This window comes from Lontra canadensis, unplaced genomic scaffold (genome assembly GCF_010015895.1).
Source record: "Lontra canadensis isolate GAN:19392208 unplaced genomic scaffold, GSC_riverotter_1.0 scaffold36, whole genome shotgun sequence".
Classification (NCBI taxonomy): Eukaryota; Metazoa; Chordata; class Mammalia; order Carnivora; family Mustelidae; genus Lontra; species Lontra canadensis.
In genome coordinates, this window is record NW_022631030.1 from 10437601 (window position 1) to 10452799 (window position 15199).

At 40.3% G+C, this 15199-nt stretch overlaps 1 protein-coding gene across 7 annotated transcripts in view; it reads left to right on the top strand.

The window, feature by feature from the left end:
* Positions 1–15110, top strand: part of FAM118B (family with sequence similarity 118 member B) — a 50023-nt gene extending 34913 nt beyond the window's left edge. For 6 of the 7 annotated variants that reach the window (XM_032868877.1, XM_032868878.1, XM_032868874.1 and 3 more), the window contains 5 exons: positions 3350–3577; positions 6068–6196; positions 8174–8459; positions 14158–14217; positions 14464–15110. In XM_032868877.1, the coding sequence (XP_032724768.1) occupies positions 3350–3577; positions 6068–6196; positions 8174–8459; positions 14158–14217; positions 14464–14477 (717 nt within the window). In that variant the 3' untranslated portion in view covers positions 14478–15110. The remainder of the gene's footprint in view (positions 1–3349; positions 3578–6067; positions 6197–8173; positions 8460–14157; positions 14218–14463) is intronic. The other variant, XM_032868873.1, reaches the window with a different exon arrangement.
* Positions 15111–15199: the final 89 nt, after the last annotated feature.

The following is a 15199-nucleotide window of genomic DNA, read 5'->3' on the forward strand; positions in this document are numbered from 1 at the left end:
TTTTACTGCTTCATTAAGAACATTTTTAAGTGAAACTGGGACTTTTTTTCTAAGTCTTTGGTCATGAAGAATGCAGTGATTACAGGCACAGCTGAGTTATACTGTCTTGATTCACACTAAGTCACCAGCAGTTTTACCCACGATTGCTTTTGTACCATTGGTGCACATATCGGCACAGTTTAAAAGACAGAAATGACCTTAATATTATTATGAAAATAATTTTACTTTGCAAACTCCTTAAAGAATCTTAGAGATCCACAGGGACCATGGGCTGTGTTTTGAAACCTACTTTATTTTTTTGAAGATTTTAGTTATTTATTTGACAGAGAGATCACAAGTAGGCAGAGAGGCAGGTGTTTCTTACACTAGGGAGGTGATATTGTGCATTCAGTACAGAGAACTTGGGTTTCAGAATCAGACTCTGCCATTTAAATGCACTGGGACTTTGGGAAAATTCACTTCTCAGAATCTATTTTTGCATCTGTAAAACTGGGTTAATACTACTTAACTCACGAAGAGTAAGTTAGATAATGTATATGAAGTGTTTGGCACATAGTAAGTACACTATGAATGTCAGTAACTTTGGTGAGAAAGAGTCAGGATTTTGTTTTTACTGTATCTGGGATCAGAAAAATGAGAGTTAAGGGTAGAAGGAGCTCCAGTACCATTGGTTTCATTTCACTGTTTTAAGTGAATAAGAAAACGTCCATAAAATTGTGTGGGAGTTTGGCATTTCCTTTTGACTATGGAACCTCCTTGTTTGTTTTCATTCCTTTGTCTTTGCTTAGGCTACTGGTGGGAAATTTAGTTCTAGGGTCACATACTTCAAGAGAAAGAAATGTTCGTTTTAAGTCTGAGGAAATAAATAAAAGAAATAAAGAAATAATTTTAAAAAAAGTCTGAAGAAATCAGCACAGCTACAGAAAGCCTCTTCCTTCCTCTCTGTGTCGCTACACAAGATGTAGGAACTTAAAGAAATAGAACTAAGATATAGCTCAAATAAGTGACTTAGAACATTTATTCCCAGGCTTTTAACCTTTTGTATTTCTTTCCTTACAAGCAAGAAAATAGTCCACACCCATAATTACCCATTTGTATACGCAGGTATTTTTATCTGTGTGTGTAATGATTAAACTGGCGCTGGAGTATGAATCAGAGTACAAAATGAAGATACAAAACACAACAGGGAAGTTCTTGAAATCACCATAGTTTTTATTTAATTTTAAGCTTAGTTTTGCTTTTTTGAATAGATATTATGTATGCACCTTGCAGAAATCAAAATGAGGTAAAAAGGTTTATGTACATTGCAACATCTCATTCCCACCATGTCTTTGTCTACCTCCTCTTCCCAAACTCACCCCTCCCGGATAGGTCACCACTCTTACTAACTTTTTGAGTATCCTTTCAGTGTTCCTTTTTCGCAAAACAAACAAAATAGGACTAGATTTATTCTATCTCACTACCTCTTCCATCCCCCATGTCAAAAGGTAACACTCTAAATGTACTGTTCAGTATCTTGTTTATTTTACTTAGTAGTATATCCTGGAGATCTTTCCATACTGGCCTCCTTTATGGGTTCTTGGCCATCTCAATTTCCTACACGCAGATTGCATGGCTTGTTTCCAGTCCTTTATTATTACAGATAACAGAGCAGTGATAACCTTGTGTATGTCATTTCATTTGTTTGTAGTATATCTGTGGAATATATTCCCAGAGATGGGATTGCGAGACTGTAGGGTAAATGGATTGTGGTTTTGGTAGATACTAAAGGGGAGTCATATTTTTTATATAGTTCATGTATGTGGTGAAATTCATTAAGTATGGTTGTAAATTCTTCACTGTTTCTGATCGGATTGTTCAAGTCACAGTTGAAAAGCATGCCCCACATTCTTAGCCACATAAATATGGGCTATACCATCTGTCTAGCACCAGAAGAGACTCTGAGCCCACTGACAACAGCGTATCATGAGAATCCTGTCTAACGGTAGATGTTGCATGGACTAGTGATTGACAGACTAGATAAACTTCAGGGCGTGTCACCACCTTCGCTTTGTGGTTTTAGTTTCACCTCTGTGCTCTAGTTTTCCAATGTTTAAATATTTACCATTTCTTCTAGTTGGTAGGTATAATTTAAAGACTGGATAATTTTATAAAGTTCTTTGAAAAATTAGGAAAAGAATTTGCAAATGGAAGTGTATTTTATGAATCTGCTTACGTGGTTCCATGGAAACAGATCTTTCTCTGAGCATTGAGCTATTTAGAAGGAGACACAAAACCAGGAAGGTAGGGGGACTGATTTGAGGAAAAACGAAAGGAGCTCAGACACCTCTGTTATAGTAGCTGAGTACAGTTACTTGGAGTTTGGGAAATACTGGGGCCTTTATGAACTGATTCTTGCTTTGATACTATCCAACGGCCTGATAGTTGCAGGAACAAGATAGGAATTAGACATTTGTTATAGCACATTACGTAGTTACATTCCTTTTGCAATTCCTGTGTCCTTGGGCTCACTTCTTTTAAGTTATAAAGCCACCTTCTACCAGGGGTTTGTATTCTATTTCCTCATTAGTCATTGAGATATTTACCTATACTCAGAATGAAACTGGGAGAGCCCTTATTCAGGTAAACCATATGTAAAAAAGGAGGAAGGGCACCTGGGTGGCTCAGTTGGTTAATCGTGTGCCGTAAGCACAGGTCATGATCTCCGGGTCCTGGGATCCAGCCCCTGCATTGGGCTCCCTGCTGGGCAGGGAGTCTGTTTCACCCTTTCTCTCTAACCCTCCCTTCTGCTCATGTGCGCGTGTTCTCTCTCTCTTTCTCTCTCTAATGAATAAGTTTTTTAAAAAATCTTAAAAGATATAAATAAATTTTTTAAAAAACAAAGGAAGTCTTCTTAGAACTGATTAATGTTTGGTATTTTTAAAAACAGTTGCAAAATGCAGATTTATGGTAACCTTTGTTATATAGTATTTTTCCCAGCATACCTGTAAACAAATTCCTGAATTATGCTAAGGGAAAAAAGCAGGCAGGGATAAGATAAGCCATTTTTCCTAAATCCATAAACATCTTGACCATGCCCATTTTCTTCAATCTATAAAAATGCTTGTTTAGAGAATTTATGCTTATTTGCATGTGATGTAATAGTACTGATCACTTACTATGTGCTAGGCATTGTGCTAAGCACATGGCATGTTTCCCGTTTTTCTTAGTATAACTTTCTGAGGTAGACAATATTTTATCCTTATTCTTAAGTACAGTATTCTTCAAAAATTTGCTGTATTATTGAAATCAAAACAAGTGACCGACAAAACACGTGGAATTAATTTTTCTCTTTCTAATCCCTCCCCAGCGAACTAGTAATGTTCGATCCACGTTTTTCAAGGACTGTTTATATGAAGTATTTGATGATTTGGAGTCAAAGATGGAAGATTCTGGAAAACAGCTTCTTCAGTCGGTTCTTCACCTGATGGAAAATGGAGCCCTGGTATTAACTACAAATTTTGATAATCTCCTGGAACTGTATGCAGCAGATCAGGGAAAACAACTCGAATCCCTTGACCTTACTGATGAGAAAAAGGTAACAAGTAAAGGATTGGTCTCTTCTTCAGGCTAGTGGGTTGTATCTTCATCAGAAAAACTGTTTTCTAGTTGGTATATTATACACTGCTGGTATTTATGTTGAGGTATAAAGGAAGATTCTTGTCCCTAGTTGGATTTTTATTTTTTCGTTTTTGAGATAAAATCAATACAGAGTAAAACGCACAGCTCTGAAAAGTATTCAGGTCTGTGAGTTTTGACAATTTCACGCAATTTCAAAGCAAGGTTATAGGAAGTCTTTTAAACTGTAAGATCTTTTTAACATTTGCTAATATCAGATGAGCACAATACTGATTTAGAGTTCTTTCTTAGGATATATTCTTCGTGGCTTCTATAAGAAATGTATGAACACTACTTTTTGATGTCTGAAGAGCAACTTTCAAGCCAAGTGATAGCTGGGCTGAAGTTGATGTTCAGTGGAAACCTCAGGAGAGTTGTGTTTTGTTTTTTTTTAATACAGCCCATGCTGTATGTAGTTAAGCCACTTACCATAATACTGAATTATAGATGTTGATCTATGTCAACTAAGAAGATAAGGCTTTTTTATTAGAATGGTCACTTGAGTTTGTAATTTGAACTTCCACACCAGTAGGAGATTCTGTAGATGGACTAACATTTACTTAATTGATGAAATACAGTGAAGCCATGAAAAGGAAAATATTTCCATTACCATAATCAGAGATGATGAAATGAAGAAGGAAGAAAGAAAAAACAGGTTATAAAATGCTACCAAGTCTCATTTGTCCTGCTTTGTATTTTGCAATTTTCCTTCTCCACTTTATTTTCCAAGGAACCTACCTTTTTGTCTGACTTAGAGCCCAGATAAACAGTTTGGATAGAAAACTGATTCACCCGCTGACATTTATTGTCACAGTACTGTCTCTGCCAGAGCAGCAGCTACAATGCCATTCTTGTGATTTGGCCGAGCTTGCGGTCAGGTTTTAAAAAGAAATCAAATGTAAAGAAATGGTGCCGTGAAGGCTGGTTGGCTCTGGCTGGCATGTTTCCCACCTGTTACCTGCGTGCTTGGTATGGTCAGCTCCTTCTTCGCCTGTAAGTCTCTCTCTGACCTGCCCTTACGTTTTTTGAAGGGGCCTGTCCTTATTATTTTTACCCATTTCTTTCATGGCACTTTACTGTAACTTTCAGTTTTTAATCTCGGTTTGTTTTCTCACTGTTTGTCTCCATTTGCGCAGATACTGCATCAGCCCTTACCCTGACGTCTAAGATAGTACTTGGCACGTAGCAGGTGCTCAGTAAATACTTTTTGAAATCATAGATGATTGAACGAAATTCAAATATTAATGGCAAGAAACAGCTTCTCTGATGTTCCTGATATAATCTCCTGGGATTATGACCAGCAACAGAAGCATAAGGGCCTTTTCAAAATAAGGGGTTTCTCTCAGACTTGGCTCTTTTCTCTTGCATTTTCATCCTGGAAGGTTTGCTTTGTGGTTTTAGTCCACAAGAGGGCAGTATTGAAATCAAGTGCATTAACGCCCTTGACTGGTGGTGAGATTGCAACCTGGTGTTACTCAACGTGCAGCATCTCTGTGCCTCTTCCCTAACCCAAACCTGATTTTCTCTAGAATGATAGGAGAATGAAATTATGCTTTCTCAAGTCCTTGAGGAAATGGAACAGTGACATCCAGGTGTCTCTCTTTACCCTTGTCATCTAAGTGATTATTTTTCACTGGTAGCCTTTTAGGTAACTCAGGGGACAGAGTTGCTATCCACTGCACAAAAAAAACCACCCGGAAACTTTGGGGCTTCAAACATTTTATTTGCACCTGATATCGTGAAGTGAGCATTTGGGCTAGGCTCAGAACCGGGGCATTCGTGCTGGTTTTGCTGGTTACCCACGTGGCTGCAGTCACGAGGTGGTTTGGCCCAGGCGGGGTTGCTGTCAGATGGCCCTGCTCCCATGTCTGCCGGTATGGGCATTTGGCTGGGCCACGTATCTCTAGGAGGCTAGCTGAGGCTTCTTATGTGATGGTGCCGGCTTCCAGAAGCCACAAAAGGGAAATGAAATCTGTGCCAACATTTTTCAAGCTGCTGCTTGCATCCTGTTTGCTAAGGCCCTGTTGGCTGAAACAAGCCAGTAGCCAAGCCTGGAGTAAGTGTGAAAAAGGACTGCACAGTGCCTGGATATAGGATGTGTGATACCTTGGGGATCTTTGCTGAAACAGTCTTCCCAAACTGTCATGGGTATCACCAGTGGTATGAGCCCTAGCATTTCTGCAAATGATGACACTTCAGTTTTTGATGGTTACGTTCAAAGCGAAATCACCAGGCATGCTTCCATCAGCCCTAACAGCCGTGCCTGGAATGGAAACTGAAGCCACACTAAGTCTTAAATGTTTGCCCTACGGTATCATGAAGTGTCATGCCAGCAGCCTCGTGCCCATGGGGACCTTTAAGCAAATGCTCAGCCCTGCCAACTTGGTTGAGCCATATTTGTGTTATACAGGTTCTAGAGTGGGCTCAGGAGAAGCGGAAGCTGAGCGTCTTACACATCCACGGGGTCTACACTAATCCTAGTGGCATTGTCCTCCATCCAGCTGGGTACCAGAATGTGCTCAGGAACACTGAAGTTATGGTGAGTGGCGCTGCTCTTGCTGGTCGCAGGAAAGCCTTCCTGGGAAACCTCTGAATACACGCTCGGTCTTCACGGGATAACGTTTTCCCCATGAGTTAAAACTGGAAGGTGAAGCTTTCCTTCTGTGCTTCTTAGCTTGTGGTTGTGCATGTGCTAGTTTAGGAAATGCAGAATGTCTTTTCAGGTGTCCAGCCGGAGGTTTTTACCTTGTTCTTTTTTTTTTTTTTAAAGATTTTATTTATTTATTTGACAGAGAGAGATCACAAGTAAGCAGAGAGGCAGGCAGAGAAAGAGAGAAGGAAGCAGGCTCCCTGCTGAGCAGAGAGCCCGATGTGGGGCTCAATCCCAGGACCCTGAGAAATCATGACCTGAGCCAAAGGCAGAGACTTAACCCACTGAGCCACCCAGGGGCCCAAAGATTTTATTCATTTATTTTATTTGACAGACAGAGATGACAAGTAGGCAGTGAGGCAGGCAGAGAGAGAGAGAGAGAGGAGGAAATAGGCTCCCTGGTGAGCAGAGAGCCCGATGCGGGACTCGATCCTAGGACCCTGAGATCATGACCTGAGCCAAAAGCAGAGGCTTTAACCCACTGAGCCCCCAGGCGCCCCCTTTACTTTGTTCTTGATTGACAGCCAGCAGATGGCATTCTGTCACCAGCATCCTCCCTGCCTACAAAGATGACATTATTACCCTTCCTCATCATTTGGTTTATTACAGTATGAAACCACCTCTGTGCCAGTAATAATATATGCACTTTTTTACCGACCAGTCACTCTAGAAACATACATTTTGAAGAGACTGTGTGTGAATGGTGGTAGGCTTATATTGAATTATCACACTTACTGCTCAGTGCAAAGAAATTCTAAGTAGGATGATAAAACTTTGTGGAAAAGACTTGTGGGTGTTTTGAGATACAAGTTTTAGACTTGTTCACACATAATGTGTAAAGCACTCTCTGGCCAGGGTTATTTGGAGAAAATTCACTGGCCCCCCAACTCTGAGAACGGTGTATACTGGCTGTTTTCAGGAGTAGGTCACTTAGAACGATAATGTCTTTTTATATGACGTAGCAAAAGAAAAACCAGGGAAATGTAATACTTTCTAAAGCATAAGGGACTTTTTTTCACCTATACTTTCCCTGACATGTCTTTTTATTACATCCATCTTTGACATTGAGTGATCCCTAGAGCAGAATCATCTCTGATGTTTGTATATTATATATATGCATATATATACACACATACATATTAATGTTCTTGGTAAGTGTCTTTTTTTTTTCTTTTTTTTTTTTTTAGCAAATCTGGTAATGGAATTATCTTCTCTGGTGATCCCATGGTTCAGTTTATAAAGCAAAAAAAGGAAAATAATGATCTAGAAAATGGAAAGAGGGGGGCACCTGGGTGGCTCAGTGGGTTAAGCCTCTCTGCCTATGGCTCGGGTCATGATCTCAGGGTCTGGGGATCGAGCCCCTCATCGGGCTCTCTGCTTAACAGGGAGCCTGCTTCCCTCCCACCCCAGCCTGCTTCTCTGCCTACTTGTGAGCTCTGTCTGTCAAATAAATAAATAAAATCTAAAAAAAAAAAAGAAAAAAAAAAGGGAAGAGTAAGATATATTGAAAACTTCTCAGTGCCTTATGGCCTCTGGACATACAGATCTGACAGATAAGCTGTATAGCAAGTAGCCCCCTGCCTACTCAGTGAAAGCCTGAATAGAGAGCAGTAGAATGTCCAGTAAAGATAAAATTTTAGACCAGTCATCAAGTTATAGGAATAAACAATAAGATCAGACTCCTTTGTGGGATGAATATACCTTCTTTATATTCATCCCACAAAGGAGTCTGATCTTGCAATTTGGTTAATTGGCCATCACAGTCTGTTAAACGTTGTAGTTATGATCCTGTTGACCTTTTTGTTTCGGACATGTCTTACATGTGTCTTCACAGTGTCATTAACGTGTTGTTTCTTTTCCCGCAAGAGAGAGATTCAGAAACTCTATGAAAACAAGTCATTCCTTTTCCTGGGCTGTGGCTGGACTGTGGATGACACCACTTTCCAAGCCCTTTTTCTGGAAGCTGTGAAGCATAAATCTGACTTAGAACATTTCATGCTCGTTCGGAGAGGAGATGTGGATGAGTTCAAGAAGCTTCGAGAAAACATGCTGGACAAAGGAATTAAGGTCATCTCCTATGGAAATGAATATGCTGATCTCCCAGAATATTTCAAGCGGCTGACATGTGAGATATCCACAAGGGGTAGATCAGGTAAGGTGAATTTTGAGACTGAGAGCAATAGCTCTTTGACCTTTTATGTATCTGTGATGAGTAAAATCATTACCAACGTAAGAAATATAATTCCACCTGTATTAGGAAAGGAGATCATGGTCAGTCTTCAAATTAGACTAAAATGCCATTGGAGAGTAAGAAAGTGGACAAAGACATATTCCAGCTGTTTATTATAGAAGTAGGAAGAATGAAAAAATACTCAACCTCACTAGTTCTCAGTAAAATGCAATTAAAATACAGATTTCAAAACTGAAAAGAAGGACAAATTACTCAGTTTTGGCTAAAGCTGTGAGGAAAGAAATATATTCACGTCGTGTTGATGGGAAGGTAAAGTTTGTACAGCTCTTCTGAAGGGGAAGTTTGGAATATGTTCAAAATTTAAAAACCTTTGATCTAGAAATCCCACTTGATACAAATTTATCTTAGAAATTTCTCCTAAGGAGGGGTGCCTGGGTGGCTCAGTGGGTTAAAGCCTCTGCTTTCGGCTCAGGTCATGATCCCAGGGTCCTGGGATCGAGCCCCGCGTCGGGCTCTCTGCTCAGCGGGGAGCCTGCTTCCTCCTCTCTCTCTGCCTGCTTCTCTGCCTACTTGTGATCTCGGTCTGTCAAATAAATAAATAAAATCTTTTAAAAAAAAAAAAAGAAAAAAAGAAATTTCTCCTAAGGAGATAATTGGACAATTGCACAATTATACTACACAATTGTATAGAGATAAAGGTATGGAAATAAAATCATTTTTTTTATAATGGCAAAAAAAAGTTGGAAGCAACCTAAAATACTCCAGTTAATAGACTTTATTAAATACATCAGCATTTGGGGGCGCCTGGGTGGCTCAGTGGGTTAAAGCCTCTGCTTTGGGCTCAGGTCATGATCCCAGGGTCCTGGGATTGAGCCCCGTGTCGGGCTCTCTGCTCAGCAGGGAGCCTTCTTCCTCCTCTCTCTCTCTGCCTGCTTCTCTGCCTACTTGTGATCTCTGTCTGTCAAAAGAATAAATAAAATCTTTAAAAAAAAAAATACATCAGCATTTGCGTAATTGATGGAACACAGTGAAGCCATAAGAGGGAAAATTTTGTTGCCTGAAAAAACATTAGAGACATAATATATGAGTAAAGAACACCAGGTTGTAAAACGCCACCACGGTCCATCCCATTCCTACAGAATTGTAGATGTATTCTGTTTTTGTTTCTGTATGCATGGGGAAGTATCTGGAGTGATGTTTACTGAATTAACTGTGGTTATCTTTCTGTGGTAGGATGTAAGTTTTGTTTTTCTTAGTATTTTGTTTCTGTGTTAGCGTTTCTGGCAGTAATTGTGCATTATCTTTACAAACAGAACACATTTTTTAAAAAATACTATTTGAACACTATTACGGTATTTAAGATAGAGTCTAGGGGTACACTCATTTGTCATTTTACCTCCAGGTTCTAACAAAGCCAAATGGATATAGAAGTTCAGTTTATTAGTGGCCCCAGGCAAGTTCCCAGTAACCCTAAAAAAGGCCAAACTTTTTGGTATCTGCTAAATTGAAGAATGCTTTTTAAAACTTTGCTGTTGTATGTGGTATATATTCTTGAAAAGTTCTATGTTGATATGTATTTGCATTGTCGATCCGGATGCATCTTAGGGGGCCTAATAAAGTACAGTAGTTTAATATAGAGAGAACTTTTCCTAAACCTAGTATTATTCCTTGATTTCTTTTCTGAATCAGATTTTTTTTTAAGATTTTATTTATTTATTTGACAGAGATCACAAGTAGGCAGAGAGGCAGGCAGAGAGAGAGAGTGTGAGGAGGAAGCAGGCTCCCCGCTGAGCAGAGAGCCCCATGCGGGGCTCGATCCCAGAACCCTGAGATCATGACCTGAGCCGAAGGCAGAGGCTTTAACCCACTGAGCCACCCAGGCGCCCCGTGAATCAGATTTTTTAAGTGGACTTCTACTGTAATGAGAAATTCCAAAGCCCTTATTATCAGCGGCTATCCATCAGAATGGAACCAGATTTGTAAAAGACATCACCACAAATGAACACTAAAAATTGTGTCAACCCTTCCTCCAGAAGACTTCAGAAAACCTCTTTTTTACTGTTTTTAATTCCAGTTAGTTAACGTACAGTGTTAAATTAGTTTCAGATGCACAATATAGCAATTCAGCACTTCCGTCCATCACCCAGTGCTCATCACACATGCCCTCCTTAATCCCCATCACCTGTTTCACACATCCCCTCACCCACCTCCCCTCTGGTAACCACCAGTTGGTTCTCTGTAGTTAAGATCTGTTTCTTGATTTGTCTCTTTACCCCCCTTTGCTCATTTGTTTGGTTTCTTAAAATTACACGTGAGTGAGATCATATGGTGTTTGTCCTTCTCTGACTTATCTTGCTTCACATTTTACTCTCTAGCTCCATCCACGTCATTGCAAATGGCAAGATTTCATTCTTTTTAATTGGCTGCTTCCATATCTTGGCTGTTGTAAATAATGCTGTTCTAAGTATAGGAGTGCATGTGTCCCTTTGAATTAGTGTTCTTGTATTCTTTGGGTAAATACCCAGTAGTCTGATTGCTGGATCATAAGGTAGTTCTGTTTTTAACTTTTTGAGGAACCTCCATACTGTTCTCCAGAGTGGCTGCACCAGCTGCATTCCCAGCAACAGTGCATGAGGGTATCTTTTTCTCCACATCCTCACTAACAATTGTTGTTTCTTACGTTGTTGATTTTAGCCGTTCTGACAGGTGTGAGGTGATATTGTAGTTGTGATTTGCACTTTGCTGATGGCAAGTGATGAAGAACATCTTTTTGTGTATCTGTTGGCCATCCGTATGTCTTTGGAGAAATATCTGTTCATGTCTTCTGCCCATTTTTTAATTGGACTCTTTGTTTTTTGGGTATTGAGTTTGCTAAGTTCTTTATGTATTTTGGATACTAACCCTTTATCAGGTATGTCATTTGCAAATATCTTCTCCCATTCAGTAGGTTGCCTTTCAGTTTTGCTGATTGTTTCTTTTACTGTGCAGAAGTCTTTTTTTTTTTTTTAAGATTTTATTTATTTGACAGCACAAACAGGAGGAGGGGCAGGTGGAGGGAGAAGCAGAGGGAGATGCTGGCAGAGGGAGCAGCAGACACCCCACTGAGCGGGGAGTGCAATAAGGGGTTTGATCCCAGGACCCTTGGATCATTACCTGAGCTGAAGGCATCTGCTTAAGCAACTGAGCCACCCAGGCGTCCCATGCAGAAGCCTTTTATTTTGATGTAGTCCCAGTATCTTATTTTTGCTTTTGTTTTCCTTGCCTCAGGAGAGCTATCTAGAAAAAAGCTGTTACAGCTGATGTCGAAAAGGTTACTGCCTATGTTCTTCTCTAGTATTTTTATGGTTTTTAGAAAACACTTTCAAAAGACAAACCTTTGGGTTTGTCTCTTTTATGAAAATAATTTTCTCTTCTTAGGGATGCGTTTTCTGCTGGCCTGCAGTGTTTCAGATTCTTCTGCTGCTGGCCCACACTTAGGACTTTGAGTCGGCTTTTCCATTGTGCATTTTCTATTGTCATTAAACAAGAGGTACCTACCAAGCTCTACATATTTCTTTTGATCTGCATTCTGAGATCTTCTGCCCAGGAAAGATGCTAAAATTAAAAACAATAATAAAACCCCCCCTGGACAGCTGTTCTTATTAAACGAAATCTTCTCTCGACAAAAATTATCAGAAGTATTATAGAGGGGCACCTAAGTGTGTCTGCTTTTGGCTCAGGTCATGACCCTAGGGTCCTGGGGTTGAGCCCTGCATCGGGCTTCCTGTTCAGTGGGGAGCCTGCTTCCTCATCTCCCTCTGCCTGCCACTCCCCCTGCTCCTGCTCTCTCTCTCTCTCTCTCTCTCAAATAAACAGAATCTTTATTTAAAAAAAAAAGGTATTAAAGAATGTCACAGATTCTTTTATTAGCTCTCTGGTCTTCCTCCCAAAGTGGTTTTTCCCAGATTCCTCTATCTTTTAGTTGAATATTCTGAACTTCTAAAAATGAAGGATTTTCAGTATGGTCAGGGGGCTTTAGTAGAGTGGTCAGCTGAGTTTGTGATTTGAAATCTAGCAGAGCGGTTTTAGGTTAAAAACATATAACAACAAGTCAAGCTTATCCTCCATCCTTGATTATGATTTGAGTCTCTGTGGGTACCTACTAGTAAGCGGTAAGAGGTCTTTTGTTGTTGTTTAACACTGAACATTTGCTAGGCTCCTGACATACTTGCTGTGTACTTGCTTTTGCATAGTGAAAGTTGCTTGGATTCAAAAGATTCTGTAGGTTCTAGTATATTTATTTCAGAAAAATCAAGTAATGGGAAAAGGAAAAAATTTTATAATTCATTATTGTAATACAAGCAGTTATTTTGGTGTATTTCCAATTAACAATTTTTCCTGTGCATTTTTTCATTATTGTGAACCAAAGTATACATAGTCATGTTACTGTTTTTATTCAGTGATCTAGTCTCCTATATTTTTCTGTATGGCTGGTTTGATAACCACTAGTGTTAATGACTGTGTTATAATCCAATGTGGATGACGGGGTGCCTCATCCACTGTGGCTGAGTGGGTTAAAGCCTCTGCCTTTGGCTCAGGGTCCTGGGATCAAGCCCTGCATCAGGGAGCCTGCTTCCTCCTCTCTCTGCCTGCCTCTCTGCCTACTTGTGATCTCTGTCTGTCAAATAAATAAATAAAATCTTTAAAAAAGAAATTATAGCATTATCACTTTAAAAAAAAATCCAATGTGGATGTTAGCTTACCCAGTTTTTCCCGTTAGGCAGTTTCTAATTTTGTTCTAGTTTATTCTGTTGTAAGTACTGTTGGCAATGAATTACATCTGCATCCCTACAGTTTCTCCTTTTGCCAGTAATTTCATTCAGATGGGTTCTCAGTATAATTTTACTAGGTCAGAGGGCAAGAATATTTTAGTGGTTGATAGCTGTTGCTAAAGTTCTTTCCAAGAGGGGGAATACCAGTACCAGTTTGTAGGAGTACTGTGCTTTTATTCATTTAGACTCTAATTGCTCATATTTCTGATGACTATTTTCTTCCACGTGTTTAGTTTTAAACTTTTTCCTATGCTATTTTCTATCCCAGGGCTGTCCAATAGAATTTTCTGCAGTGATAGAAATATTATCTTCCCTGTCCAGTACCATAACCAAATGCCCATGTGGCTTTTGGGCATTGAAATGTGGTTTGCGTGGCTGAGGAACAAAGGTTTTAATGTAAAACTATTGAGCCACATGTGGCTCACGACACCATATTGGGCAGCACAGGTTGAAACTGATTTTGTGTTGTGAGAGCATCTGCTACTTTTCACTCTTCTCCTTGGTTGAATTTGCTCACTTGCATGCTGCTCCGCGTCTCCATCCCTAGATTTTTACCTAAATTTGGCCTTCTAAATGAGTTAGGGACAGCAGACGCACTCTTGCCCATTTAATGCTTTATTTGCACTGTTAGTGCACTCGCAGACCTTACTGCTTCCCTCTTACCTAAAGACTAACCCAGTTCATTCTCCCCACCTCCTTATCCTCTTGTCTGTGATGTCCTCATTACTAAATAATGCCATCCTTCTTCGACCATGTTATTTCATTACCCTTTGGTGGGTTGGTTTTCTTCGTATTAGGAGTTTTGACTTCCCGGTCTAATATCGGATACTGATCTGCGTTTTGTTCGGCAGGGATGGTGAGAGAAGGTCAGCTGAATGGCTCCTCGGCGGCGCACAGTGAAATAAGAGGTACCCTATTTCCTATTCTATTTGTCAGCTTCATAGGCAGAAAATGTTTTTCTAGGATTTGTTTAGTAGCTTGGAGAGCAAGGACTTCCACCTGTTAAGGATTCTGTATTTTCCTGTGGAGTCTATCACAAGATTCCTAGTATCTGTGATGTTTTGTCTCCTGAAGGGTTAAGTTGGACTTAGTATCTGCAGCTTTGGACATATACTGTTTCATGAGACTTCATTTAATTCTCTTTCTCTCCACAGACTGTAGAACATGAGAGGGGGCTGGAGAGATCATCAGCATTAGACCAAGGTGTCAGGCCCGACTGTGGAGAGTATTTAACAAGTAAACTTATAAGAACCCAGCACAGCTCCATGGAAGTACCAAAACCCAGAGGTTGAAGGTTGGGGGTAGAGTTGGGGGTTGGGGGGGTGCTCCAGCTCAGTCCTTCATGCCCACTGGTTCTTGATCTTCTGCGGCCTCTTCCAGTTCACGAATCCCCAAGTGACAACGGGGCCCAGTGCAGCCTCCCCCCACCCCTGCGCTGGACATGCCTGTGTCCACACAGCAGATCAGTTCGACACCTCCACTGACTGTGGCTCCAGCCCTGCATGAAGGACTTGGGAGCTAGACGCCGTGGGGTCACCGTGGCCCTTGTTGCAGTTTTGTACTCTATACCTGGTTTTTCAATTAAGCTTAATGGCTTTTTTAAAACATGACTTGAAGCTCTAGTTTTCTAGATCTTTTACAGTGTACAGTATTTTACATAACTGAGCTGTATTAAAAGCTTGTTCATTTACTTCCCAGGGCCCTGGCTCTACTTTTAGAGTCCCTTTAGAAAACCTGCAAAGGCACTAAATGAGCCTACTTTTTGTAACTTAATTTAAGGGTTGTGTTCTTTCACATTGAAGTGGGTGATCTCATTCTCTCGACAACCATTCGTTATCAATTCCCGCTCTGTTTCCCTTCTTACCTTGAGGCCTAGAAGCAGTGTGATGT